The following is a 27,063-nucleotide window of genomic DNA, read 5'->3' as shown; positions in this document are numbered from 1 at the left end:
TGAAGGAAAGAGGACCAGGTTGGAGAGGCTTATATTTGCATTTCTAGAAGCTTGGGTGTTACCCTTTGGATAAAGGGAGCCATCTAAGGTTTTAGGCAAACAGGAATGCCATTGTAAATTTCATTTTTTTCTGTAGGTTGCTCTGGCAACAATGAATTCAAGGTGAGCAAAACATTGATGGAAGATTAGATGCTGTTGCAAAACTCTAGATTGTGGAAAGATTATGAAGGCCAAACTAAAGCAGTGGAAAGCATTCAAGTGTGGTAAACCTGATCATGTTAGTCATTCATTCAGACAGACTCCTTTGAGCCAGGTGCTGTGTTAGGTGTTTGAGAACCATCAGTGAGATTCCCCTTCTTTAATGTTGCAAAGGCTTCTTGGAGCTTTGGACTTCTGGAACTCTTACACAAGTTACCCTTTCATCATGCATCCCACTGTTAGAGGCGTGCAGATAAATAGAGAAGAATAGTAATCCTGGCTTACATAGCGAAGAAATCGTGGCTAGTGATATGGTGATTTAAAATGTCTGTCTTGGCTATTTTTTCTTTCTAGTATACTTAGTTACCAGAGATTTTAGTGATATTGAAAGTTATTTTATTGGTTAATATGAAGAATAATGAATAGGAGCCTGAGTAAATTTTGTGACTTTTACACATCTGTACCTGCCTCTAGTACAGTATGTGGTTGTGAAAGTAATTCAAAGATTCATATATTAGTTTTTTAATTTCCTGTATTTCATTTTAGCATATTCAGAACACTTTTCCTGGGTTCAGAAATATTAAGTGGAAAAAGTGTATTTGTATGTGGAGAATTATTTTTTTTATCGCATATGTCTGGGAGAATATGTGGGAGTAGAGACTAATTTACAGGAGAAATTTAGAAGAAATTTTTATAAGGATTTACAGATTTGCAATCGAAAATAATAACGTTTTAAAGTAAGTTTTGCCTTTAAAAATCTTTAGAAATAAAGATATCTCTTTCAGAGAGTACTTATCATTAGCATTACTTGCTATTTTGTTGTTCTCAGTAAACTACTTAGAGTCAGTATTCTCTTCCTGTCAAAGCCCATTATGATGCGTTTAATTACTCACAGAACCCCTATACAGTTGTTTTCTTAAGAATAAATGCAAATCCAGTGTGTTTTGTGGATTCCTAGAGATCTCTAATAATATCATAGCCCTGGATACGGTGACTTGTGAGGTAATTCACTGAAGTCTCTTCAGTATTCCCTGCATTTAGAGATAGATACATTACAAAGCATTGCCCAGATAGTTTTGGGCTATTTTTCTTCTCAAAGTAGAGATTTCTGGACGTTTGAGCATTCTTAACAGAGGTTGATGAATAGCGGAGGGATAGAGATCAGCTGATTCCCACCCCCACCCCCGCCAAGTTAATGAAATTGATAACCTTCTTGAATTTTAATTAGAACCTAGAAGTTAAGATATATATATGCATGTACCTAATTGGTGTATAACTCCTTCTACCTAGATGATGACCCCTGAGAGCAGGGCCGTGCTGTGTCCCTGGTAACATAGGCTCCGGCTCATATCAGTACCTTCTGTATAGTGAATATTATGTGTTTGTTGTGGTTAATGGTTATTTAAGTATCATTCCTTTGGGTAAACCTCAGGAACTTTGTTTACCTACTCACCTTCCAGTTCATACCTTTTCCCTTTGGGGGCAGGGCACTGATTACCTTCATGTTCCCTCCTGCCATGTGCTCAGTCAGGGAAGGGGTTTTCCATAGCAGGATAAATCGTGGTTAACCTTAGCTGATCATGATAATTCTACTCTGATTTCCAGGGGTTCCATTAAGCATGGGTCTCTAAAGCACTGCTAGCCAGAGAGACATTGAAGGAAGTCTAGTAGGTTTCTGGAAAAGAAAATTGCCTTGCTCTTATATAGAGAGACGGAAGAAGAAAAGGCTCTTTGTGCTTCTGAATGTGGTCTGCCTGGAACAGCAGTAGCCACCTTGGGGGATAATGAAATGGGAGAAAAATCAAGAGAAAAATATAATATAAGAAATATAATATAAAAAATATAAATATAAATATTTTAAAAATCGAGAGAAAAATATAAGAAATATAATATAAAATATATTATTATTAAAAATATATATAATATAAAAAATATATATAAGAGAAAAATCAACATACTGTCCTTAAAGAGGCAGAGTGGCAAGGTGGAACAGGCAGGCATTTTTGAATGTGATCAGCCAACCTTAGTATATTTCAGTCTCCTTTGGTTGAACCTGGCAGGTAGGCTAATGAAAACCTCTTTAATACTTGGCTGTTATAAAGATAGAAAGTCTATATATTGAATAAATGGTCTAAAAGTCACAGATTAGAGTAACATCAGTTATCCATTTTCCACTCCTTCTCCCACCCCCACTGCCCACTTCCCTGCTTTCCTGTTCAGACATCCTGGCCCCAGCATAGAAGACTCTTGGATCCGGTCCTGATCAAATGGATGCCATTTTTAATCAGGCTTCATGGACTAATAGGCACTTGTGCAGGTGTCCACTGTTTCTATTTCAAAGAAAACAGGAAGCAGAGACTGGTTGAGGAATCCTCCTTGATGGATGTTTTGCCAATTATAAACTTTGTGATAAGAGCTCAGGCCTCATTTCTCAGGGACAAGTGAGTTTTGGGACGATTCCTCCCTCCCAAGGCTATTATCAACATTTTGGGTCAGAAAATTACTTATCGCACAGGGCTGTTTCGTGCATTATAGAATATTTATCAGTGTCCCTTACCTCTACCCACTAGATGCCAGTAGTACTCCCCCATTGTGACAATCAAAAATGTCTCCAGAAATAGCCAAATATTTCTTGGGAGGTAAAAGTATCCCCCACTTGAGAACCACTACGTTAGAGAGAAAGGATTGTTTTTTTGTAGGTGCGTTTGTCCTAAGACTCAGGCGAAAGAGAGGGGGGAAGTTCTAACTGCCATTGCCTTAACCGCTTCCTCATATGGTGAGAAAATACAATGAATTACTAAGTTTTTCAAACTGGTCTTTTCAACCATATGAAGAACCTTTCGATTTGAGATGTTTTGAGCTAACATATAGTTACCGCTTAAACTCCTTCAACCTTGAAAATCAGCAAACTAAAAAAGCAAAGTTAGGATTTAAAAACTAATGTAGTTCTATCTTCAAATGTTAAATAATCGTATATTTAACAAACAGCCTCTGATATGATGATGATAACTGTCTTCGTGGTAAGGCTTCACTTTGCTAATAAATAAGCCAGGATTTCACACTCTGTTTGAACTTGGGAAAAGTCTACATGTAAAGACATTTCAGATGTGAACTGAAATGTTGCCTGCATAAAATTCTGTGCATGGGGCAAGTTGATTGGTTCCAATTTTATTTTTAACATCAAATGTTAACTAAAATATTACAGACCAGGGAGTACAGTAATTCCTTTTGTGAAAATGACAGAATTCTTAACATGCCTCTGATTTAAATGTTGCTGTCTCTTTCACACACAAGCAAATGGAGGCTGTCTTTTCTTTCTGACATGCATAGCATGTGTCCTGTATACAGTAAATAATGTTTGAATGAGTGTTGCCAGTTTATTGACTCCTTGAGTGAAGTCAGGAGAAGATTTAAAATAAACGCAAACAAGCATTAAAGCAACTTTAAAGCAGTAAAGATTCTACAGTTTGCATCAACTAAGTAATGGAGTGACTTGTGATAGCTGTGGTCATCCTTTGCTCTGCCCACTACTACCCTTCCGGTTACCACGTATGTTAATTCAACCTTTAAAGTAACTTGATTTGCCTGTCTCTACATCCTTACTGCTATTTCAAGAGTCCCAGCCACTGTCTTCTTTTGCCTAAAAGAAGACACTCATCAATTTATTCTCCTCTTCCTCCAATCCATTTTCCACTTCAGGAAGCCAAAGTGCACTTTTAAAAACGTGAACGTTTTGAAACACTGAAGTCACCTCCCCAGGTTGAAACCCTTCAGTGTGTTTCTCTGGTCCTTGGGACATAAGCCACAATCCTTGGTCTATGGTTCATGATCCTGAACCTCTGACTGCTGTTGGCCTTGCCTTCCCTCATCACCTTAACTTTTGCCTCTCTTGCTTTGCCGAACTCATGTTCCTTCAGATCCTTTAACTTGCCATGTTCCTTGCTATCTTAGGGTCTTGAAATTGCCGATTCCTCTGCCCGGAATCTTCTCAGCTCATACTTTGCTGGGATAATTCTGATGTATCTTTTCAGACTGACTATCACTTTCTTAGAGAGCAATGCCCTGGGCCTCTGGCCTCGAATCAAAGTTTGGGTCCCCTTTACATTTGTTCTTTCTTTTGATACTCTGTTTTCCTTTCAGAGCTCTTATCACAACTTGCAGTTACACATTTGTGTTTTTGTTTAAAATCTGCCCTCACCAGATAATCTCCACAAAGTAGGTGTATGTGTCTTCTCCAATATATGACCCATACTTAGTACTTGCCCAGCACATAGTATAGGTTCTTGGTAGTGATTTTAGTGAATAAAGTTGAATTCACCTTGCAAGATGGTGATATATCAGACTAACAGTATAAGTTTATATTACATTACCCTCTTTAGGCCTGGGATAAGCATTTAATGTTGCAAGAGAGAGGGAATGATTTGTTCCTGCTTCCCATAGAATGGCATATTGGGGAGCACAGAACCATATCTGAGAACTGGTGACTGGACAGGGACATAACACTCATACATGAATGATTTCTCTTTTGCCTTATAGATAGGAAAACAATGAGCAAAAAGTGTTTAGGCAGCTTTTCAGCCTATCCAGAAGTAGAAAAGAAACTCAAACTATTTAAAAAAAAAATTTTTTTTTTGCTTTAGAGTTTATTCAGATTAGTACATATCATGAGTCATTGTTGCCTAGCTTTTTGGCCAATAGGATTTTAGTATGCAGTGCACTAATATAAACTCTTGGATTGGCTTAACTACCTCTGATGTCACAATTTCCCCATTAGGAAGTCACAGTTTTCTTGAAATAACATTGTACTAATAACAAATCTTGTTATTCTGTTTCATTATGAGAAAGATAATCTACCAAAAATAAAAATGCTGGAAGGAGCAAGATATCTTTGATCCACGCAGGCCTTTTCCATTTACGTGCTTTAATTATCTACTGCCAGCATTTGAAGATAGCTTCTTTACTTTCTTTTACAACGGATGTTTTTTTTTTCTTCATGTTTGTCCATTAATAGCAAATGGAAGAATGAGCCTACTTAGAATTACTCCTTCAATTCATAGTTCTGTTTCATCTTGACTGTTGAGGCTTAGCATCTTTCTACTACTTAGCCTTCCTGACTCAAAAGGAAAAGCCATTGGGACAGCCCAGCTGAATATAACAGTTCAGGTGGGAAATCGGATTATATCAGAATCAGGAGAGAATGGAGTGTTCGGGTATCATTCTCCTCTGGAAACGGTGTCTGGTGTGGTGGTAATTCCTGAAGGATGGATTCAGCACGCTTGTAATCCTATGACCAATTTCAGCAGGCCTGAGCGAGCAGACTCTTGGCTGGCCCTCTTTGAACGAGGAGGCTGTTCTTTCACACACAAAATCAACGTGGCAGCAGAGAAGGGAGCAAATGGGGTGATCATCTATAACTCTCCAGGTACGGGCAACACAGCATTTCCCATGTCTCACCAGGGAACGGAAAATATAGTCGCAGTGATGATAGGCAACCTGAAAGGCATGGAACTTTTGCATTTGATTCAGAAAGGAGTCTATGTGACGATCATCATTGAAGTGGGGAGAATGCACGTGCCCTGGCTGAGCCATTATGTCATATCTCTGTTTACCTGTCTGGCTGCCACAGTGGCCTACCTGTTCCTGTACTGTACCTGGAGACCTCGAGTGCCCAATTCTTCCACCAGGAGGCAAAGACAGATAAAGGCAGATGTGAAGAAAGCTATTGGACAGCTTCAACTGCAAGTGCTCAAAGAAGGGGATAAGGAACTAGATCCAGATGAAAACAGTTGTGTTGTTTGCTTTGACATATACAAGCCTCAAGATGTAGTACGTATTTTAACTTGCAAACATTTTTTCCATAAGGCATGCATCGACCCCTGGCTTTTAGCCCATAGGACATGCCCCATCTGCAAGACTTAAGAAACCCAGAGAATCTCCTGAAGATGTAACTGAGTCTTACCAAAGGTTACAATTAAGATGAATTCTCTTTTAGCACATTATGTAGAGAGAAAATTCAACTGCAGCTTGTCTACGCAAGTACTAAAGAGGGTGACATTTGTGTGCTTTAAAAATAAAACTCCATATCGTGTGCATCTATTTGAACGTGTTGTTTTTCTAGTGTTTTGTTATACATTTTTGCCTTTATCTAAATAAGGACATTAGTATACATTAAAAGCAAATTAGTCTTGATTTTCAAATTACAGTGATTGTGGCATTGATGCCACAGAGAATTAGTCATAATATTTTAAAGTTTCTTTATACTAATTTTTATACTTTGCTTCCATATGTTTACTTTTTGATATCTAATAATACTTCTGTTCAGTAAACTTCATTATAGGTTTAGATCTTGATTTAATTTTCCGTGGTTAATTTTATTAATACCCAGAAAATCTGGTTGCCAAAGCTATTGACTGGGTAGGTAATGTGTTCCAAATAATTATTTTAGATGGTAACACTTCTGGCTATGTAACTAAAAATATTTTAAATTACTATAGGCCTAATTTAGGGCAGCATTATAAAAAAAAAATCACCTTGTTTGCCAGAGCCCTTTAAATCCTAGCATAGTGAATCGGCTATGGTTGCAAATTTTCCTTCTAGAATTGACTCTAGTAAATGCTCCGCTTAAGATGGTGGTATGTGTCTATTTGGGACATTTTGATAATATAGACCTAGAGCATAACTGCAATTTTGTTCATTTGCCTTTCCAAATTGTATCTCTTGCCTTCTTTTGCCTCTTCCTTTTTTCTGGTAGATACACACCTGTATAACAATGAGAGGCCTGAAGATGTGGGTTTTGTTGTTTTGATGAAAATCTCTCTGGATAATATGCTAAAGCATTGATGTCCAACTCAAATGGCAATTTGTGAGTCAACACACTGTGTGCCTCACTGTCTTTTTTAAAGAGTGGGTATGTGGAAATCAGATTAATGGCCTTTGGGAAAGAAAATCGACCACTGTGAGCCGAAGGTGTCACATCAATGTTCTTTTCTTTTAATGCCACTTTTTGTTGGGCCTTTAGGGACCATTTCTCCTTCCTCTTTTCTACTTTGAGCTGGCATGTTGTTGACTGATATTTCATAAGAATACACTAGCTCCCGTAGTCCTGGTGAGACCCAACCTAAAGTGTCTCTTAGTACCCTATGCATAGAGGTCAGAGACATTTATGTCCAAGGTCAAAATCCTTGGCTTTGGTTTCCTAGTTGGTGAATAAGAACCGCTGAGAGATACCCCTGAGAAAATGTATGGCAGTGCCAGTGACTGCCCGTATTTGTTAGTTCACATGTCATTCTTTGGCTTTGAAGTCATATTGTGCCATTGGCCGAGGTGTAGCAAGCATATAGGCAGAACTGACAGTGTATGCGGGGTCTTCCACCAACGATGTTTGTTGATTTGGGCAAACCTTTTGTTAAAAGCATCTATGACCTTTAACAATCACTGCTCTCAGTGGTGAAATTTAAGTGGGGACCTTGGAGTTTTTCTTTTTAAAATCTATAGCTATATTTTCGTTCAAAGTAGATTGTGCTAAACTAATATTGCTATATTTAATCTTTTCCCCTACACCCGTCCTCCTCTTCCCTCAAACTATTGTGAGATTACTAACAGATGTCAAGGTCTGCAGAGAAATGAGACCAGTCTTTCCTGTCTTTACCGCTGTCATCCCTATGGATAATCAACGTAAGAGTGAGGGTAGTGAGGCTGAAGCAGTTTAACGGGATGCCCTACTTTTAAAAGTTAACTCAAAACCAAACCTGTCCAACAAATTTCTGAGCAAGCTTTATTAAATAAATTCAGTTCAAAAATTTACATGATAGATAAATTTGCACTGTGACCAAATGTGAGTTAAAAACAGTGTTACTTACCACTTTTATCCCATATCTGGTCATAGTGCTAATTTTTCATTATCATTCATGGTTTTAAAACTTGCCATTTTGATACAGATATTTACTTCATTGACTGTGAAGGAGAGTGTTAATCGTATGGCCTTTCTTGCATATACTTTCAGGTTTTAAAATGCGTTGCATTATATAATTTTTAATATTCTTTACTTTAACGTGATACCAGGTAACATTACATGTAGTAGCTCAAGGATTGAATCCATCCTGTAACAACACTGAAATTACCCATAGCAACATTTGAAACAGCCAAGCCAATAAATGTGCAGCATGCTCTAAGCTCTTACCTAATTGGCCATGTTGTCTTTTATGTCATAATCATGCCACCCAACAGTAAGCAGTATGTAGAGTTACAGTAGTGAGACTGGGATTTTTTTTTTCAATCTAAAGTTTTTCTCTTTCTCTCAAAAAAACATCTGAAACTCATAAGACATCTTTAAGAATTTCTTACAAAAACATGCTGGAAGACAGTGGAACTTGTTTTCATCCAGAAGGTTTTTTTCATTTTAATATTTTATGTTGATTGTCAGCAGATGTAGAAGCCACATCTTTTTGTTGGGTTAGTCCTTCAGTCACTAAGAGAGAGATGCGTCTACTCAAGACTGGCACTCGGAGAAACAACACTGCCTCTTCCTGGCTCATGAAATTCAGTTTCCTTTGGCTGCTTAGCCAGCACTGTTGCAGAGCCAGCGCTGTTTGGACCGCTTACATGAACATATCATTTCACGTTGGGAATCACGTGTTGTCAGAGTTGGGGGAGACTGGAGTGTTTGGAAGAAGCTCTGCTCTGAAGAGAGTGGCGGGAGTTATCGTGCCTCCAGAGGGAAAAAGGCAAAATGCATGTAACCCCAGTACCGGTTTCAGCACATCGAAGAACTCGGAGACATGGCTCGCACTTGTTGAACGGGGAGGCTGTACCTTCACGCAGAAGATCAAGGTGGCCGTGGAGAAGGGAGCCAGCGGAGTGATCATCTATAACTTGCGAGGAACTGGCAATCAGGTTTTTCCCATGTCTCATCAGACGTTTGAAGACATCGTTGTGGTGATGATTGGTAACTTGAAAGGCATGGAGATTTTGCGTTTAATTCAGAAGGGAGTTCACGTTACAGTCATGATTGAGGTGGGAAGAAAACACATCATCTGGATGAATCACTATTTTGTCGCTTTTGTGATCGTCACAACCGCTACACTAGTGTATTTCATCTTTTATCATATTCGAAGACTTTGGGTAGCAAGGATTCAGAACAGGACATGGCAGCGGTTAACAACTGATCTCAGGAAAGCATGTGGCCAGCTTCAACTTCGGGTACTTAAAGAGGGGGACAAGGAAGTAAGTCCAAATGGAGATAGCTGTGTAGTTTGCTTTGAACTCTATAAGCCTAATGATACAGTTCGTATTCTGACTTGTAAACATTTTTTCCACAAGAACTGCATTGACCCCTGGATTCTAGCCCATGGGACATGCCCCATGTGCAAATGTGACATTCTTAAAGCTTTGGAGATTCAGGTGGATGTTGAAGATGGAACAGAATCTTTGCAAGTTCTAATGTTGAATGAATTGCCTGGTATCCTATCACCTCGTGAAGAGGGCACAAATAATGAACTTCCTCCTGCAGGAAGGTCAAATAAAGTGACCCACGTGGAGGAGGAATACCCTACTTCTCAGAACGATGGCCCGTCTAATTCAGTAGCAGCAGACGTTCATCCTCCACCTTGACAGCATGACCTTTGAGGAAGTGGATTAAACCTGTCTGTGAAATCAGGTCCTAAGTACTAACAAGCAGTTTGTCTGAAGTGTGGTTTTTGTGTCTTTTTTTTTTGTCACTTCGGTAGTTTTCTACATTCTTTGTCCAGTCTCAGAGACAGAAAAAAAGTACTAGCAGGATTTTTTTCCCCCATTTTTCACCTTTGCTAAATGTAACTTTTTGTCAGTGTGTGTTATTCCTGTGAGTATATATGTTTATTTCTGTATGCACATGACTGTTAAACCAAGGATGAACTTTGCTTTTTATTTTTTTGGCCACAACGTGCAGCTTATGGGATCTTAGTTCCCCGACCAGGGATCGAACCCAGGCCCCCGCAGTGAAAGGTGCCAGGTCTTAACCTCTGGACCGTCAGGGAATTCCCAACCAAGGACAAACTTTATTCCCTAAATTTTTTTGTGTATATATATATATATATATATATATATATGGCTTTATTTTGGTAAGAAAATTGTTAACATATTTACACATTCCTTATATTACAGAAACTATCAATGAAGTTTGAAAAACATAAATTACCTTTTATATACTAGGAAGAACAAAATTTAGCTTTTGATATTTATAGTACAGTATACTAATTTTGAAGTCATTGTGCTGTTTTCTTCATTCTTGGCATGAAAATTTTGCTGTATAGAATTTTAGTATTTTGACAAATAGTTCTGTTCAGCCATGAGTACATCTTATGTGATCTGCATATATATAATGATAGAAATTTTAAAGGTAAAATGCTAGCACTCCTTAAGTGAATAGGAGATATTTCAGTGCCCAGTATTGCTTATCATAATTGTTACATGTTCATAATGTATAGAAAGACTTAAATGGAGAATTCCTATATTTAGTAATAGTGTATTTATTTCCCATGTGTCCCACCCTACTCCCTAGCAGTTACATAATACAGTTTAACTATGTCATATTATTTTGTAGATAAGTACCACAATGTAGAAGTTATTATGACATATTGGGCTTGTTTGTTTTGTTCACTGTATTCCCAGGATGCAGCACAGTGCCGGACCCTCAAATATTTGAGTAAATGAATAATTATTATCTTTTAAATAATGTAACTATTATGTGTTAATCTGAAAAACTGGACAGTTTTATCCCAGTCATACAAAATAATGGGAACATAATCCTGAAAATTTTCATCCCAAATCGCTTTGGAAAATATAGAAAATTACAAGTTTTAGCCCAGAACTCACTATTACAATTTAGCATGTGTAATTTTAACAAAGGTCTTTGAACTCTCCAGGGCTGACACAGGGATTTGATTTCTTGTGCAACCCTAGAGAGAGCTTTATTAATAGGAATTTCGTGAGTTGCTCAGTGCTAACAATACTGGAATCCAGAGACTGGCAGGAGGGCAGTAGTTGATTCTAACTGCAATGCCGAAGAAGACTATTTAAAGGAGGAAGGACATTCCTCGAAGGCCAGGGAGAACTGAGACACAGCACAAACTAGGCAGATGGCCAGATGGGGGTGATGCCTTGCTTGGTACATACAGGCTTTTTTTTTTTTTTTATATACCCAACCATGGAGAGGTGTTTTGATGAAATTACTCCCAAGAGCTGCTCTTTGAAGGACTTGCATAGCACCAAGGCTGCTGAAGGATTTCGCAGGAACACTGTTTCACATATCTTTCTGAGTTTATCTTCAGAGTAGAGTCCTTTCCTGAAGGTCCACAGATCACACTGAAGAGACAGGACACTGAGGACCCCATGGGAGCCACATCTGGTAGGATTCCTAAGCCAGAATAAGCTGTCATTCTCAGACTGGCCGCTGTTGGCATCTCTGCCACGAGGGGCTGGCAGCTTATAGGGGTGGCTAGACTGACTTTCTCTGGTTACCTGTTGGAATCATTGGAGCAATGGAAATGAATGCATCTGGTAATGCTGGCAGTCCCCAAGCCCAGGGTTCTCAGGTTATTATAGTTCTGTGTACTTTCAGCAGATTCATGTGGGGTACGTGTTCCGTGATAGACCCAACACTTGAGGAATTTGTTATTTGCTCTTCACACCGACACCAACATTGTTCTTTCCATCCTTCCTCTGCACTCTCGTTGCTTTCTCCTTTCTTTTCTTTCCCTCCTTTTCTTCCACTTTGTTCATCATTGTCAATCTTAGACCTGACTTACCCTCATGTGTAAGAAATTCGCATGTAATGTCTCTTGTTAATGTGAACATCAAACATTTAACACAGTGTGCTTGTGGTCTTGAGAGAATTTTCAACAGATGTTCTTTAAAGGATAGTTAGAATCGGTGTGTGAAATGGGGAAGGAAAGGTCACATCAGTGAACTTGGGAACTGTCATTGCTGAGTGCCTACGTAGCAGGCAGTGGACTAAATTCTTTCCATAGCTGTTTCTTAGGTCAGAACAAAACAGCAGTTTTAATCCTTGTCTTTAGACTGCTGTAAACAGATCAGTAAACCACTTTCACTCTGGGTTTAATAACTAGAACCTGGAAATAGCACTGCTATGTCAAATGTTAGGTATTATTCATCGTAATAGATTTTTACCTATTTTGTGGGCTACACCATTTTCTCTTGTACCTAGTGATGCAGATGTATTTTGCCATAATGGCCTGGGGCTATAATATGAATTATTCTGCCCCCAACACCAGTGTCATAATGGATTTCCCTTGCATTTCTCCTTTGTATATATTTTTGCATTTCTCTGGTAATTGATTCCCCCTGCTCACCTCGCTAGGTAGGGGGGTTTGATACTCCTTATAAAAAGTAAACTTTTTTCCTTATAACTGGGATAAATTGGATTTATTATCTACTGAAGTGAAAATGATTCTAAAGCACTTGACCACTGACTGGGCGATGCCATAGGTGAATTTACCTATATAGTTCCTCATATTATATGACACTACACTGATTGTATTCCTGTCTCTTGCTATAGAACTGTTGTAATGCAGTTGTCCTGTAGAGATGTTGATCGGCCATAATATTTACAATAATGTATTTCAAAGGATTTAGTGAGCCAGGATCTGGCACTTCTGATGGTATTTAAGCTTAGGATATACAGTTAAAGTGTTTTCTCCTTCTGCAAAACTCACTGGTTTTTGAAGCAGCATGCAGGAATCAAGTGGGAGAAAGGATCAGAATTTGAAGACGCATTGAAGTACAGAGGAAGCCTTCACACGTTGAAACTGCGAAGGAGTCCATTTAATGGCAACGCCATGTTCCTGCTCCATCATTTACTGGGAGCACTGGGGTTTGTTTGTTTGTTTGTTTTTAGAATTTATTTGGTTTTGTACTTCATTTTAAAAAATGTTTAGTGCTTAGTAATAAAAATAAGGATTATGGGTTATTACAATTAATGATACAGAAATATCTTAAGATACATACCTGCTTTTCTAAACTATAAGAACTTTTTTGGCAGGGGGGATGGGTAATGTACTTTAAGTTGGAGAGATGAGCTGATCCCAGGGCACAGGTGTTAGAGTTATTCCATCACAATCTCTCCAAAAAAGTCCCTTTTTAAAAATAATTACACCACAGTTTATAACACCTCTCTCTGCAACTATGCTGTCATCTTTGTCAGACCTCCAAGATATGTGTTCTTTGACTTCAGCTGCCGATAGGAATTTTCCTCATCACTGTTGATAAGCAGGGTAACCCTGGTTTGGAAACTTTCCTACATCTGTAACATTCGTTGCTGCCACAGAAGTTCTATCGTCTTTGAAAACCTCTCAACTTCCAGCGCCTTTTTCAGAATTCCTTCTCTGAATTCACTTGACCTCATTTCCACCACTTGCTCTTTGTTCTCATCCCAAGCCTAGTTTCCCTTAACCATCCTTTCCAAGCCCATCTCATCTCCTCCAACTTCAGCCTACAACCAGTTGTAAGCCATGTTAGTCCTACTCTGTCTACAAAATGCTACGGAATTCCTTGACTTCAAGACTTTTTGCCTGCAGTACCATTTGCCTACCCTGAGTCATCTCTCCTGATTTCCACTGATTCTATTTAAGAATCCTTTATTAATCTCAACTCTTTTTTATATTCCCCATAGAGCAGTACTTCTCAGCATTGGCTGCATGTCAGAATCACCTGAAGGGCTTTGAAAATGCTCAATGCCCTTGCTGCACCCAAGACCTCTGGGGTGGGGCCCAGGTACCTGGTACCCAGATGTTTCCAATATGCAGGCAAGATTGAGAACCACTGCCATAGGGCTCTTCCAAAGAGTCTTTACATTAGTCAAGTTCTAGTTTTATCCTCTGATTCCTTCAGATTTACTTGTTTTCACTTTCCTGAAAAATATAGGTAAAAATGTAAATATCAAGTTATAAAGGGTTACATTTCATGGAGAGGAATTGTTAAAGGCTTCTGGGAGTATGAAGGAGTGGATTTCAACTGGAAAGGCAGGGAACACTTAAATGAGAAAATAACATTTGAAATGGAGCTACTGGATTGGGACAGAGGGCATGCTCATGGAGGGAACAGTGAATAACAGTGTTTTTTAAAGACCTTTTGAGTGTCATGTAGAATTTTGGTCTAGGAAAATGAAGACCGGGAATTTTGCGGGTAGTTGCAATAATCCAGGAGTTGATAAGATGAAAATATGAACGAAAACAGTGACAGGTGAATTGGGTGAGATGAATAGAAGGTGGGTCATGTCCAGGATAATGTTCTTTGATCTCATTTTCTGATAGGAATTTTCTACTTCATTTCTTACTGACCACAGTCACAGTGGTTTGAAAACTTGCCTATACCTGTAGCTTTCATATTCAGTTTAGCAACACATAGTGGATACAGAAGAGAAGGGTATGGGTCAGAAGGAGTTGAGAAAGAGTCAAGGATGACTCCTTGGTTTCTGACCTGGGCCAGTAGGAGGTGATGATGTCATTCACTGAGGTAGAAAATACAGTTAGATGAAGCAAGTTTAGGGTGGAGGGGGAGTTCAAATTTTTAGTATGCCGAATTTGAGGAACCCAAAGAATTTATAGGTGCTGTTCATTACACAGCTGAAAGTATAGGTCTGTGCTAATTAAATGAGATACTTGGAACAGTATAGCAAAAGGTGGTACTTAGTTGTAATTTATTAACAAGACAATTCACATTAATTGTAATTTACTATTTTGTGAAATTTAATGTTACTATTTTGGACCCGTATCTCCAATTACAAAGTTGTATGACTTTCTCTCAAATGTGTAGCAGCCTGAGTGAAGCTGATGATTGTGAAGGTGGCAGTGAGGTGGCTATGAAAAATAACAGCTGCAATATGACTGTTATATGCACTTTAACAGCTGCAGTATACCTGTTATATGCACTTAACAGTAGAAAGCCACTTAGTCCTAACAGCAACTCTGAGGTAGATGTTATTAGTACCCCCATTCTTTAGATGAGGAAACTGAGACCCAGCCAGGCTAAGTAACTTGCTCGAAGTTAAACAGCCAGTATGCGGCAAAGCCTGTAGTTGAACTTGGTCTGGTTCCACAGCTCCTGGTCTTAACCACTACACTACAGGTAGCTTGGAAAGCTACTTTTTAAGTAAAGGAGAAAGCGTTTAGGTAAGTCTCGTGTTGAGGACTTCAGGGATGGGACCTTGGAAGAAAAATCCCAGCTAGAGGTGTTGAAAGTGCTAGCAGCAGGATGGTTAAAGCAGTAACTCCTGAGATGTCAAAATAAATAATTAGGAAAGAGGAGTGTGGGCAGGGGAGGGTGTGGGGAGGGTGTGTCTGAGTGAATGAAGAAGGACAGTCAAGCTCTAGGGAAGGATACTTCCATTTAGGAGGTACTGATTCTGGAATTGGTAGTTCTCTTGTGTAAAAACTTCAGTCAGAGGGGTTTTATAGAGCCTTCCTTTCCTCTGAAGTTGGAAAGGGGCAAAAAGTAATTTTTATAATTCTCTTAATAATAGCAGTTTGTTTTAAAAGTTCAGGCCTAGGAAGCACAGTTGCCTATTGAAAAGAACACCAAGCCTTTACATCGGATGGCCTGCACATTCATATCCTTGCCCCAGGGCAGAGCATCTCGCAACAGTGGTCCTCAGACCGGCAGCATCAGCATCACCTGGACTTGTTGGAACTGCACATTCTTAGACCCCACTGCAGACCTGTGGAGTCAGGGACTCTGGAGGACCCAAAAGTCTGTTTTACTAAGTCTTCTAGCTGATTCTGATGGACCTTCCAGTTTAAGAACCTCTTCTGTCACAGAGGGTCAGTTCATTTTCACAGAAGGCTGCATCATACGGTTGTAATCAGAAATAGCGTAAATGAAAATAATTATAAATTTTAAAGCATGACACAAATAATAGTTGCTGTTAAGTTTTCTAGAGACACATTTAGGCATATTTTAGGTATCCAGCTGCTCTGATTTATGCATGGCTTGTGCATTAATGCTTACTCCTTTTCTCTCCCGGTTCTGGTTTCTCTGCCACCATCACATTGCCAAGGGAGTTGTGAGGAAATGAAGAGATTTTAGATGGTTTATGAATTTCAAAGCAGAAGGATAGAAAAAAACCTGAGAAGCAGGGCTTCCCTGGTGGCGCAGTGGTTGAGAGTCCACCTGCCGATGCAGGAGACACAGGTTCGTGCCCCGGTCCGGGAAGATCCCACATGCCGCAAAGCGGCTGGGCCGGTGCGCCATGGCCGCTGAGCCTGCGCGTCCGGAGCCTGTGCTCCGCAACGGGAGAGGCCACAGCAGTGAGAGGCCCGCGTACCGCAAAAAAAAAAAAAAAAAAAAAAAACCTGAGAAGCAGAAACAGCTTAGGGCAATCCATGCACTGGGCTGAGCAGTACTCACTGGAAAAGGATAGAGTTTAATACCACCTATTCACTAAAGGTCCAAAAATAACTGAACATACTAAAACAGTGGGCTGTAGATGAAATTCAAAAAAGAATCATGGGGCTTCCCTGGTGGCGCAGTGGTTGAGAGTCCACCTGCCGATGCAGGGGACACGGGTTTGTGCCCCAGTCTGGGAAGGTCCCACATGCCGCGGAGCGGCTGGGCCCGTGAGCCATGGCCGCTGAGCCTGCGCGTCCCGAGCCTGTGCTCCGCAACGGGAGAGGCCACAGCAGTGAGAGGCCCGCGTACCGCAAAGAAAAAAAGAATCATGTAAATTCCTCAGTCTGGATCCATAAAACCAGCTTCACAAACACTGGAGGGAGACTCAGTCTAGTATCTTTAACACTGTAGCTGAAAGTAAGTACAAGAGGAGTGCCGTTGAGCATCTAAGCAGGCCATCTTAAGGTGTGCGGCCTTTCCTACTGCATTAGGAGCAGCGTTGCTTCTGTAACTAGAATTGCTGTCCTTTTCTTCACATTAATGGTGAGATTTTACTTATGTGGCAAATTCATTGATGAATCATTTCATGCATTCATTCATTAAATATTGATTTGCCCTGGAAATACAGGGGTGAATAAACCCAATGCCCTCATGGAGCTTACTTTCTCCTTTCTAGTGGAAAGAAATTATAAAAAAATAAATTTAATTTATTGAGTAGTTATAAGTGCTGTGTAGAAAAACAAAACAGCAAGGGAACTTGTCAGAGGCAGAGTTGCAGTTTTAAATAGAGAAGGTTTTGTCAAGAAGATGAACAACTGGACAAAGGCCTGAAAGGAGCGAGGGCCCAGTGCTAGAACACAGAAAAACTGGGGCATGTGCCAGGAGAGCCCTCATGTTGGTGAGGGCGCCCTGTCATCTGAGGAGTGTTTAACCTGGAAGGTTGAAGACAGTGTTAGCCGACTTGAACACCTGAAGAATGGCCTGGGGAGAATTTAGATGGTCTCTTCTCTTACAGGGGTTACAAGTAGGTAAGAGAGTGACAGCTACAGGGAGAGTGTTGCCCCCTGGAAACAAAGGACTTTCAGGTAGCGGGTCCTGCCCATAGGCAGGCCATTGCCTCCGAGAGCCGAGAGTTTCTCTTCCCTAGAGAAGTTTGGTGGTTTGGATGTCGTTTTGATGGTGGTGGCGGCGGCGGCGGCAGTGGTGAGGGAATTCAAGCTCTGGAAGGGTGACTGGATTTATACCTTTGAAGTCTTGCAAGATCCTGAAAATCACATGTGGAGATTAAAACCATTGTTATTCCACCCATAGTTGCCATCTGGTGGAAAAACAAATAACTACAAGGTATCGTTCAACAGATATTTAGTGAGTCATTATATGCCAGGGAAATGTAGTTCAAAAGGTTTGGGGTTCATTTTTCTTTGACTTAACAGAATGTTTGCTTTTAAGATTGATTTACTTTCCAGAAATTCTTTTTTCATTTTGGAACTTTTTCTGCTTGTAGGCTCTTGGCTTATCAGGAGCAAATCACTCGCAATCCTCAAGATTCATGTTTTATAAACCTTCCATCTGAAAGGACAGTAGCTCATTTTCTGGTATGCTGATAGTGTTGGGGAAAATATAATTTGGTTTTTAGAAATATCTTCTCCCAATTTCTGTGTCAACATTAGGACATCATCCATCTTCTCAAAAAAAAAAAAAAAGTTTGAGATGATGTATCTTCAGCAAAGGACCTGTATTATTTTCAATCCATTGTGGATTATTTTGTAAAAACACAAGATCATGCATTTCACTAATTCTGAAATGTATAATGAAAATAATTTGGACTGATGGAGGGGACGGATAGTTATATGAAAGAAAAACTTGAGTAAAATGTTATTTGTGGAATCTAGGTTGAAGGTAAATGTCAGAACAAAAGAGATTGTTTGCTGTGGGTTTTAACTTAATGATTTCTTCACATTTGATAAAGCAATAGGATCAGTTAAGTCAGTGATTTTCAAACCACTACAAACTTTTTTCAGCTTTTCTGTATGTTTGGACATTTTCATAACAAAATACTGGTACAAAATCATGTATTGGGATGTCATGGCAATGTCGCATCACTGCAAGTTTCTACCGACATACTCTCTGTACTTGTCGGGGGACTGGTAACAATCCGTGGCATTGGTCCACGGATCATACTTCGCATAACTGATTAAAAGCTTATTTTACTGTATTATTTCATATGATACTCAAAAAACTGTTTGAAAAAAGGGATATAATTCCTATTCTACCAGTGGCAAAACTGACCGAGAACAGTTGAGTCTCTCAGCTTGTGTCACACCTTGAACACTCAGGTCTGATTTCCTTCCAGGTTTTGGTACATTCTTTCCTCGTCGAGAGGAGAGCAGTGCAGCAGACGTGAGGGTGAGGTGAACAGCATTACACAACCGGGGTTGGAATATTGTAAAGGTGGAAACAGCACATTTTCTTCCATACGATAAAGATAAATGATTTTAGGGATTTACTGAACATTAGATAGTATAAGACTGTAAATGTAATATACATTTTAAAAATTTACTTTCTGTATCGTTATAATGAAGGCAAACGGCCCCCACCAAACAATCAAACAAAAAACCTCTTCATAGAATAGGCAGAACAAGGCAGCCCAACCCAGGACTTTTCAGAGTTTTCTAAAATTTTCTATAATACCATGAAACATTGAATGAAATAGGGGAAGGGTGAGGGGATTGATTAGGAGGGGGTGATGCCTTCTTTCACTTTATGTATGCATATAGAAATTGACTTCACAAATTTACATTTATCATGCTCCCTTTTCCACTGTGAGCATGATCTTTTTTTCCCGTTAAGACTTTCAGTCTGTGCAGATTGGAAGCCCAGCTAGCGCTCAGTGATCGTGCTTCTCTGTTTAGATTTGTGCTCGGAGTGAGTGGTTTGGTAAATTCTTCAGTTTCTGGCTCTGTAGTTACAGGGTTAAGGAGAATTTGCCATCGGCTTAGGGAGATTTAAGCTAATCATTGAGTTGGAAGATATCTATAAAGGAAGACTAAAAGATCTGCTATTAGCTAATATTAGAAGAAAAAAGCTTTATAAAAACCTTGTATTATTGATGATGGGGAGAGCATGTGTATTTTTTTTCCAAAAAAATAGTTTTATACTTCTCAAATCACATTTATGTTCATTTGGATATAAACTCGCCTCAGTTCCTACCCTCAGACAATGCGAGAAGCCTTTGTTGGTTTAGGGGGTTTAGATTTGCTTTAAGGGCTCTAGAGTTGGTATAACGGATTTAGATAAGTTATAAGGCAGGGTCTTTTGTGAGCACCCGCTTCCTAGTTTACAGATAAAGGTCTAGACATATCACTTACCTATATGTTTTTTTAAAAGATTGCTACCAGTTTTAAGGTATGATTTCTTAACATTTGAAAAGGGAATGGGATTGGTTAAATCAGTAGTTTCTAAACCTTGGGAATTCATGGATTAAAAAAAAAAAAACAATGTCAAATATAGCCTCTTATTTTTTTGCCAAGAAAGATCATTAACCACTACAACAACAAAAAACTAACCCACAATCTATTGTTAATAATATTGTATTACATAGAAATGACTTGTACGTATGATTTCTACTGTTAAAATATGGAGGAAATTTAGCTTTATTAGAATTACTTTGTAATCTTTATGTTCATTTCTTTACATTGAATCAGTGAAAACCTCATTCCACACTGGTCAAAACTCCCCCACCCTTTCGGATTTAGTAACTTTCCAAAATCCATTACGACTATAAGAACCCCATTATTTTCTGTAGAATTTGAATATCCAATGATACCAGACCCTGTAGAGGCTTTAAAGGTGCAGTTCTAATGCAGTTCATAGTCTAAGCAGGGGAGAGATACAGTGATGCTGTACAGAATTTGCTTGCTTGAGGACAGGTATATTTCATACCTTCAGAGAGGATGGGAAGTGCTAAGAAGGCACAGGATGAAGACCTGGCATAAGTTGGGGAAAGCATCACAAAGGAGCAGAGGATAGCAGGAGTGCAGTTGGCCTCCTCATTCTCTTCATTCTACCGGCTCCTTGCTCTATCCCACTCAGTTTAATGAGCCATAAGTCGATCAGTCACCACACTTGATTGCATGGTCTGGGCTTAGATTTTCACCCCTCTACAATCTGGCTGTGTGACCTCGGACAAGTGTCTTTACCTCTCTGTGCTTTTGTTTCTTACCTTTAAAACAGATACTAGCACCTACCTTATGTGTTTGAGGGTTAATATATATAAAGCCCCTAGAGTAACTTTTAGCTGTTTTCAAAATGCAGTCTTTATCATGTGACTCCCTGACAAATATTTGGATGGCATTCCCTGCTCTGGGGATGAAGACCAGATACCTTTCCAAGGCTTCTAAAGCCTGTCCCTTCTCTCCAATCTCTTCTCACACCGCTATAGCCTCGTTCCCTTCACAGAAGCCCGCTGAGACCAGCTGTGTCCCACCCTACCCCATGGTCCCTTGGTCTCCCCTCGTTTCCCAACTGATTCCTCTTGGTCTTCATACCTCCATTCACCTCCTCAGGGAAGCCTCTGTGACCTCCTCAAATAGATTCAAAGTCTTGCTACAGACTCTTACGGTTCCAGAAATGCTCAGTAGTATATACATCAAGCTGCAGTCATTTTAGTTCGTGTAGTTTGTTTCTTCCACTATAAGTTCTGTGAAGGCAGCAAACCCATGTCATTTTGCTCACCAGTAAATCCCCAGCACTGAGCACGTTGCCCAGCAGGGAGTATGTTTTGATAAATATTTATGGAACAAGTGGATGAGGTACGGTAAGGGGGAGGAAGCTTGTAGAGAATGTCAAAGGCTAAACAAGCGGTTCCCTTTATTGGAAGAGAAAATATGTTCTCAGGAACAGTGGAAGAGAAGGCTGGAAAGGTAAGTTGAGGGAGACTTGGATGGGTGAGGAGACTGGCACAACAGGGTGCCAACAGGGAATAATCCATTGACTGGCTTTAGGCGTGAGAAGTGACCAATAGGAAATACTGGTATTTATGCCGGAAAACTGGGAATTATTTGATATCTAGTAAAATCAAATTCATCATTGTTACAAAAAAAATTGATCATGAATTGATAACACCTGAAAAATAGTTTAAGAAACTGTTTTTCCATGGGCCGCATAGATTATTAGAATTATTAGACAATATTTTATTTGTCATTATTCAGGAGAAAAAAGCATCTCTTTGAAGTGGGGCTCTTGTACTTTCTCAGCGTTTTCCTGGCTGAACACACATTGGCGGCCTTCCCAGGAACCATGTCATAGATGACCACAATGATTTGGCAAGCAGATAATGTTTTTCTCATCGTTATACAATCCTTTTGTGTCAAAGAAGCAATGCATGTTTCAGATCAAAAGCAATATGTGAACAATAAGTACTTTTGTAGAAAAGTGTATCTGAGGTTTTATTTGGACAGCTGAGCAGACTTACCCTTTGCAGACACAGCTGCTTGTTGCAGTCACCACATTTCAATTTTGTTATTAGTTCACCATGACTTTAAGCTATTCAGTAACTTCTTTGGTCTCTAAGCTGAGCAAGTGAATGGGAAGGGTGGCAGCTGGTGGTTCTCAGAGGGCCCACGTACAAGTTAAAACCCAGTAAATGTGGAGAAAGGTAGCATGTGTGGTGTATTATTTTTCTGATGTCCGGATCGTAACTCCCCACCCTCGCCCTGCCACGCCATTTGTATATTCAGTTGGTTGTATATTCAGTGGCCTTTTCACAGGGAGGTCACTGATTGGTAATTCCACATGTGTTGGCCAGCACCCAGCAAAATATATGGTGTGCAGGGGTGAACCCTTGGTAGGAGTGCGGTGTAGTGGGGTGGAAGAGTGCGTAAGGAGAATAAAGAAATGTTGCTTCTGGATTCCAGAGGCAGGGATTCAGTCTCCGTTCTCCCAATAACTTTGTGATCTTGGGCTAGTCACTTCTCAGCCTGACCACTTCATCTGTAAAAGAAAACGATAATGGAGAAAGGGACAGGGTGATGATGAGGATGAAAGGAGATAATATATGAAGAGCTCTAGGGAGACAGAATATCTGCTCATTGGTAGGTGTGTTGATACACTAAGTTCCTGTGCCCGCTTCTGCACCAGGACGGCCCCCTGTTATGTGTTCTCCGGACAGAAGTTCATGGAGGATCCTGGGGCCTAGAGCAGAAGGCTGGCGTAGGTGCACGCTCGGCTTGGAGAGCAGCATCTAGGACTAGCCTTTGCACGTGGTCACACGTTACCTGCCTTTTAACTTGATGACTGTTCTTATGAAAGGACACAGGCTTAAGACAGTTGATATCTAATGAGACTAAATCCATCATGGTTACAGTTTCATAACTGATAACATCTGAAAAATTAAAAACTGTCATTTCTGCAAGAACAGCACAGATGGAGGATTAGACAGTATTATGTTTTTAGACAATAAACATCTTGTTTTTCTCACAAAACTAGTTCTCTGTGGCATCACTCATTGTGCCTCCTTCCCTCTGAGATATCTTTCCCTCTCCTGTTCATATGGACAAGGTTCATGTCCTCTACTTTCTTCTGTAAGCAAGTAACTGAAACTCAGTCAACCATACTGGTTAATTGTTTAAATTATGCAGTTGCATGGAGGGGGAGATACAGTGGTGAATGAAACAGTCTTTGCCTTCATGGAGCTTACTGTCTAGTGAGTAAAAAGTAAGACGGTGATAGAATTTGCAGTTAAGTATCACAGTTACAAAGTGACTTTAAAGGAAAAAGAAAGGGTGCTAGGATTGCATACAAACAACATAGGATATGGCCGATTCAAGGTAATTCGGGGGAATCACTGAGGGTCAACTGAGCAGGGATCTGAATAGTTGCTAGGAGGTAAGTTGGTGGGGGTGAGATGGACAGTGTGAAGTTTTTGAAGGAAGGATAGTGGAGGGCGGGGCATGGAGATTGAGAGAGAGAGAGAGATTTGTGATGAAGCCAGAGTGATAGGTAGTTTGGAGCCAGCTGAAGTGTAGGGCCTCAGAGGCCTTGCTGATGACTTTTGGTGGAAAGTCAGCAAAGAATTTTTAAGCTGGAGAAGAATTTGAACAGCCAGATTAAAAAAAAAAAAAAAGATTGATACCAGTGAAGAGGATAAGTTGGGGAAAATGACAGTAGAGTGGCTATCAGGAAAATTTCTCAGGCAGGAAGACCGCTTAAGAGGCTGTTCTTAGCCAGCTGAGTCACAGTGAGGGGCAGGAACAGCTTCTGTCGGGTGTGAAGAAGGGAGCAAGGATTTCAGAGGAATTCCAGGGTGAGCAGGACCAGCAAGGTTTAGGGACAAGTTGTATGTCGGGAAATAAACATGGAGGAGATGGTGGAGTTGAGAATGGTTTCCAGGTCTCTCCAGGAGTGAAACAGGTATTGATACTCATTGAAGCAGGTAAGCAGGGGGTCGAGCAAATAATGGGAGAGGCCATGAATCCCATTTGAAATTTGTTAAGTTCAGGGTGTCAGTGGGACGTGTCAGGAGAGCTGATGGGTGGTATTGGAGATGCAAGTCTGAAGCTGAAGTGAGATTAGGAGGGGGTTGGTGGATCACCCTTTGTGATGGTGTTGGGATTGGGAACATGTGCAAGTGGAGCCCCTCAGACCTAACGATGGTTGGGATGGAACCTTAGCGAGGCCACAGGGAGGAACAGCCTTCTGATGATGGTAGGCCTTCCTTTCTCCTCCACATCTAGGGCCAGGAGGGCTGTTCCTCATTCCTGCTTTCAGATCATTGGGCTTCCTCCCTCAGGCGAAATCTCTTTTGCCTTCTGGAGTGCATTCCTGTTCACTGTTACCACTTATTACACTTTCAGTTTTTCGGTGTTTATCCATCTCCTGGTTCCTCTCCCATGGGCATCCATTTCTTAGGAAGCCTGTGATCCAGGTGCCTATCTGAATTCTCTTCTTTAGCCTTAGAGGATTCAATGTCTATAGATAGTCATCACTTTTTTCAACAAACCTTTATTGATCCCTTACTATAGGCAGGCACTGTGTTAGGCACTGGGTTCACTAGAAAACAAGACAAAGTCACTGCTCTGGTGGCTCTTGTATTTTGGGGAGACCTACAGTAAATACATATCTGGTAGTGCTGTGTGCTAAAAAGAAAAACAGCAAGATAAAAGGGTGTGATGATGAACGGGGGAAGGGGTGGGGCTTCCTCTGAGGAAATGATGGTACTGACACCCACGTGAAGTAAGAGCATAAACCATGTGGATATATGACATGAATATGATAGAATACAGTGTAAACCATGTATTATCTATCGCTGCGTAACAATTTATCCCAAAACATAGCAGTTTAAAACAGTAAATGCATGTTATCTCACATGCATTTCTCAGGATTAGGAATCTGAGAGAGGCTTAGCTGGATGTTTCTGCTCCGGGTCTCTCAGTTGCGATCAAGCTGTCTGCTGAGATCACGCTCGTGGCTCAGGGAGTCATGAATTTGCTTCCCGGTCCACTCCCGTGCTTCTGGGCTGACCTCAGTTCATTGAGGGCTGTTAGACCGAGGGCTTCAGTACCTTGCGTCACAGCAGCTTGCACCCCCCCCTGCCGGGCATGTGATGGGAGAGCGCACTGCAGGCTTCCACAGACTAATCTCAGAAGTGACGTACCATCACTATTTTCTGTTATCCATACCTTAAGCTGCCTCTCTTTCCTGACTTGTCTCCCTCATTGCCTACGTGTCGTTTCCCAGTTCAGCTTTTTGCCTTCCTCTCATTTCCCTTTTCATCCAAGCTTTCCAGAAGGACAGTTTATATTGGGTTGGCCGTTCATTTGGGTTTTTCCATAAGACGTTACGGAACATCTTATGTAACGTCCTATGGAAAAACCCGAACGAACTTTTTGGCCAACCCAATATTTGCCGTCTTAACTTTATTACAACTTGTCTTTTTCTCCTTCTGCAGATCAGTTCCTGCTCTTTACCACTCTACTATCTTCTCTGCCAAAGGTGACCAGATGGTGGTAGAGACAATCAAATTTCTGCTGATTTCCCTTGTGGTACTTGATTCTCTCTCTCTCAGGACTGTCTCGCCTCTTGATTGCTAATGTGTCGTATTTTTCCTTCTGCTTCTGACGCTACCAGCCTCCCCTGGATCCAGTTCTTCTGCCAGCTTTGTAAATATAGGTATTTCAGAGAGTTTTGTTCCTCACTCTGTTTTTACCATACTTGGTCTTCAAAGCTGACCTCTACCAAAACTACACTAGTAATCCAGGACCATGCCCTCCATATACCCACCACCATTTACAAACAGTACACACACACACACACACACACACGCACACACACACACACGCACGTTGTTCCACCTGTATTCTTTAATTATTTTTAGCTAGTGGAATCCAAACACCCCAGTAAAAGCTGTGAATCATATTTTCCCTGCCTTTACACATTCTGTAACTCAGCAGGATATGTTGATTGTCTCCCATCTGTCTCTCCTCTGCCTCTCTCTCTTTAGCCCATGAATTGCCCCAGATCAGGCCCTTACTGCTTTTCACCTGGTCTCCAGATAACTGATCCCAATCTCTGTTCTGGTCAGTCGTCATCTATCCTTGATGGTGCCACCAGTTATTTGTCTAAATCATGCTTCTCAGTATTTCAGCACCGAGGTTACCTAGCCATCGTCGACTCCTGACCTATCGGCAGAGCTCAGATTCCTTGCTTGGCACACGCTGCATTTGGCCATCTGGTCTCTGTTGGTCTGATTGGCACAACTTGTGTTCCATTCACCCTTATATTTGATGCTCCTGAAGTATAAAAATTCTGACGTTTCCTTCAAAAGGTCATGCAATTTTATGCTTCTTGCTTTTTACCTCTTTTATTTTCCTGAAACGTATTTTCTTCTCCCTTTTCCCCTTACTCAACCCACAGGTCATTCAAATCACGGGTCCTTTGTCCTGTTCCCCTCTCCTCCCCAACCTTGCCCCGCAGATAACAGAGTTAGTAACTTCCTTTTCTTTCCCCCCGCCTTTGCATAGGTCTCCATGATTGCTCCCGCCCTCTGTTCTACTGTGTATCCTCTCTCTCTCAGGTGGTGTGAGCTGTTTGAGGGCAGGGTCTTTGGCTCATTCGTCTTTACATCCCCAACACTTAGCAGAATGCCTGACATGTTGTTACCACTTAGTAAATGTTGATTAAATAACATGCAATTGGACTGAGTTAGTATGGCTTTAGGTATGGTTTTACAGAGGAAATTAAGACTCCAAAAACCTAAGTTCATCAGCGCCCTTGCTTCCAGAACACTGTTTGGTTACTTGGTAGAATTTAGCACTGACAGACAGAAGAGGCTGAAAAAAAATGAAATGCCTCCTAACTTAGAGTATTAGGCATCAAGCAATTAAAAGGTTTTCTGAAGCCAATTGTAAGGCATTTATGTTGTGCTTTAAAAACATCTTGCCGTTCCAGCTTTATACAATTACCACATTTTTAAAAGTTGTTTCAATT

General features: G+C 40.5%; 2 protein-coding genes across 6 annotated transcripts in view; both read left to right on the top strand.

Annotated features, from left to right (window-relative positions):
• CADPS2 (calcium dependent secretion activator 2) overlaps positions 1-27,063 on the top strand; it is a 478,890-nt gene that overhangs the window by 134,059 nt on the left and 317,768 nt on the right. The gene's annotated exons all lie outside the window — the stretch shown is intronic.
• On the top strand, positions 8,107-10,125 carry LOC309810044 (E3 ubiquitin-protein ligase RNF133-like). The gene has a single exon (XM_082631739.1). The coding sequence runs from the start codon at positions 8,677-8,679 to the stop codon at positions 9,805-9,807; it is 1,131 nt and encodes a 376-aa protein (XP_082487865.1). The 5' UTR covers positions 8,107-8,676; the 3' UTR covers positions 9,808-10,125.

Source organism: Mesoplodon mirus (assembly GCF_964341445.2).
Source record: "Mesoplodon mirus genome assembly, chromosome: 9".
NCBI classification, from domain to species: domain Eukaryota; kingdom Metazoa; phylum Chordata; class Mammalia; order Artiodactyla; family Ziphiidae; genus Mesoplodon; species Mesoplodon mirus.
The sequence above is the reverse complement of the archived record's forward strand: the minus strand, read 5'-3'. Positions and strand labels throughout refer to the sequence as shown.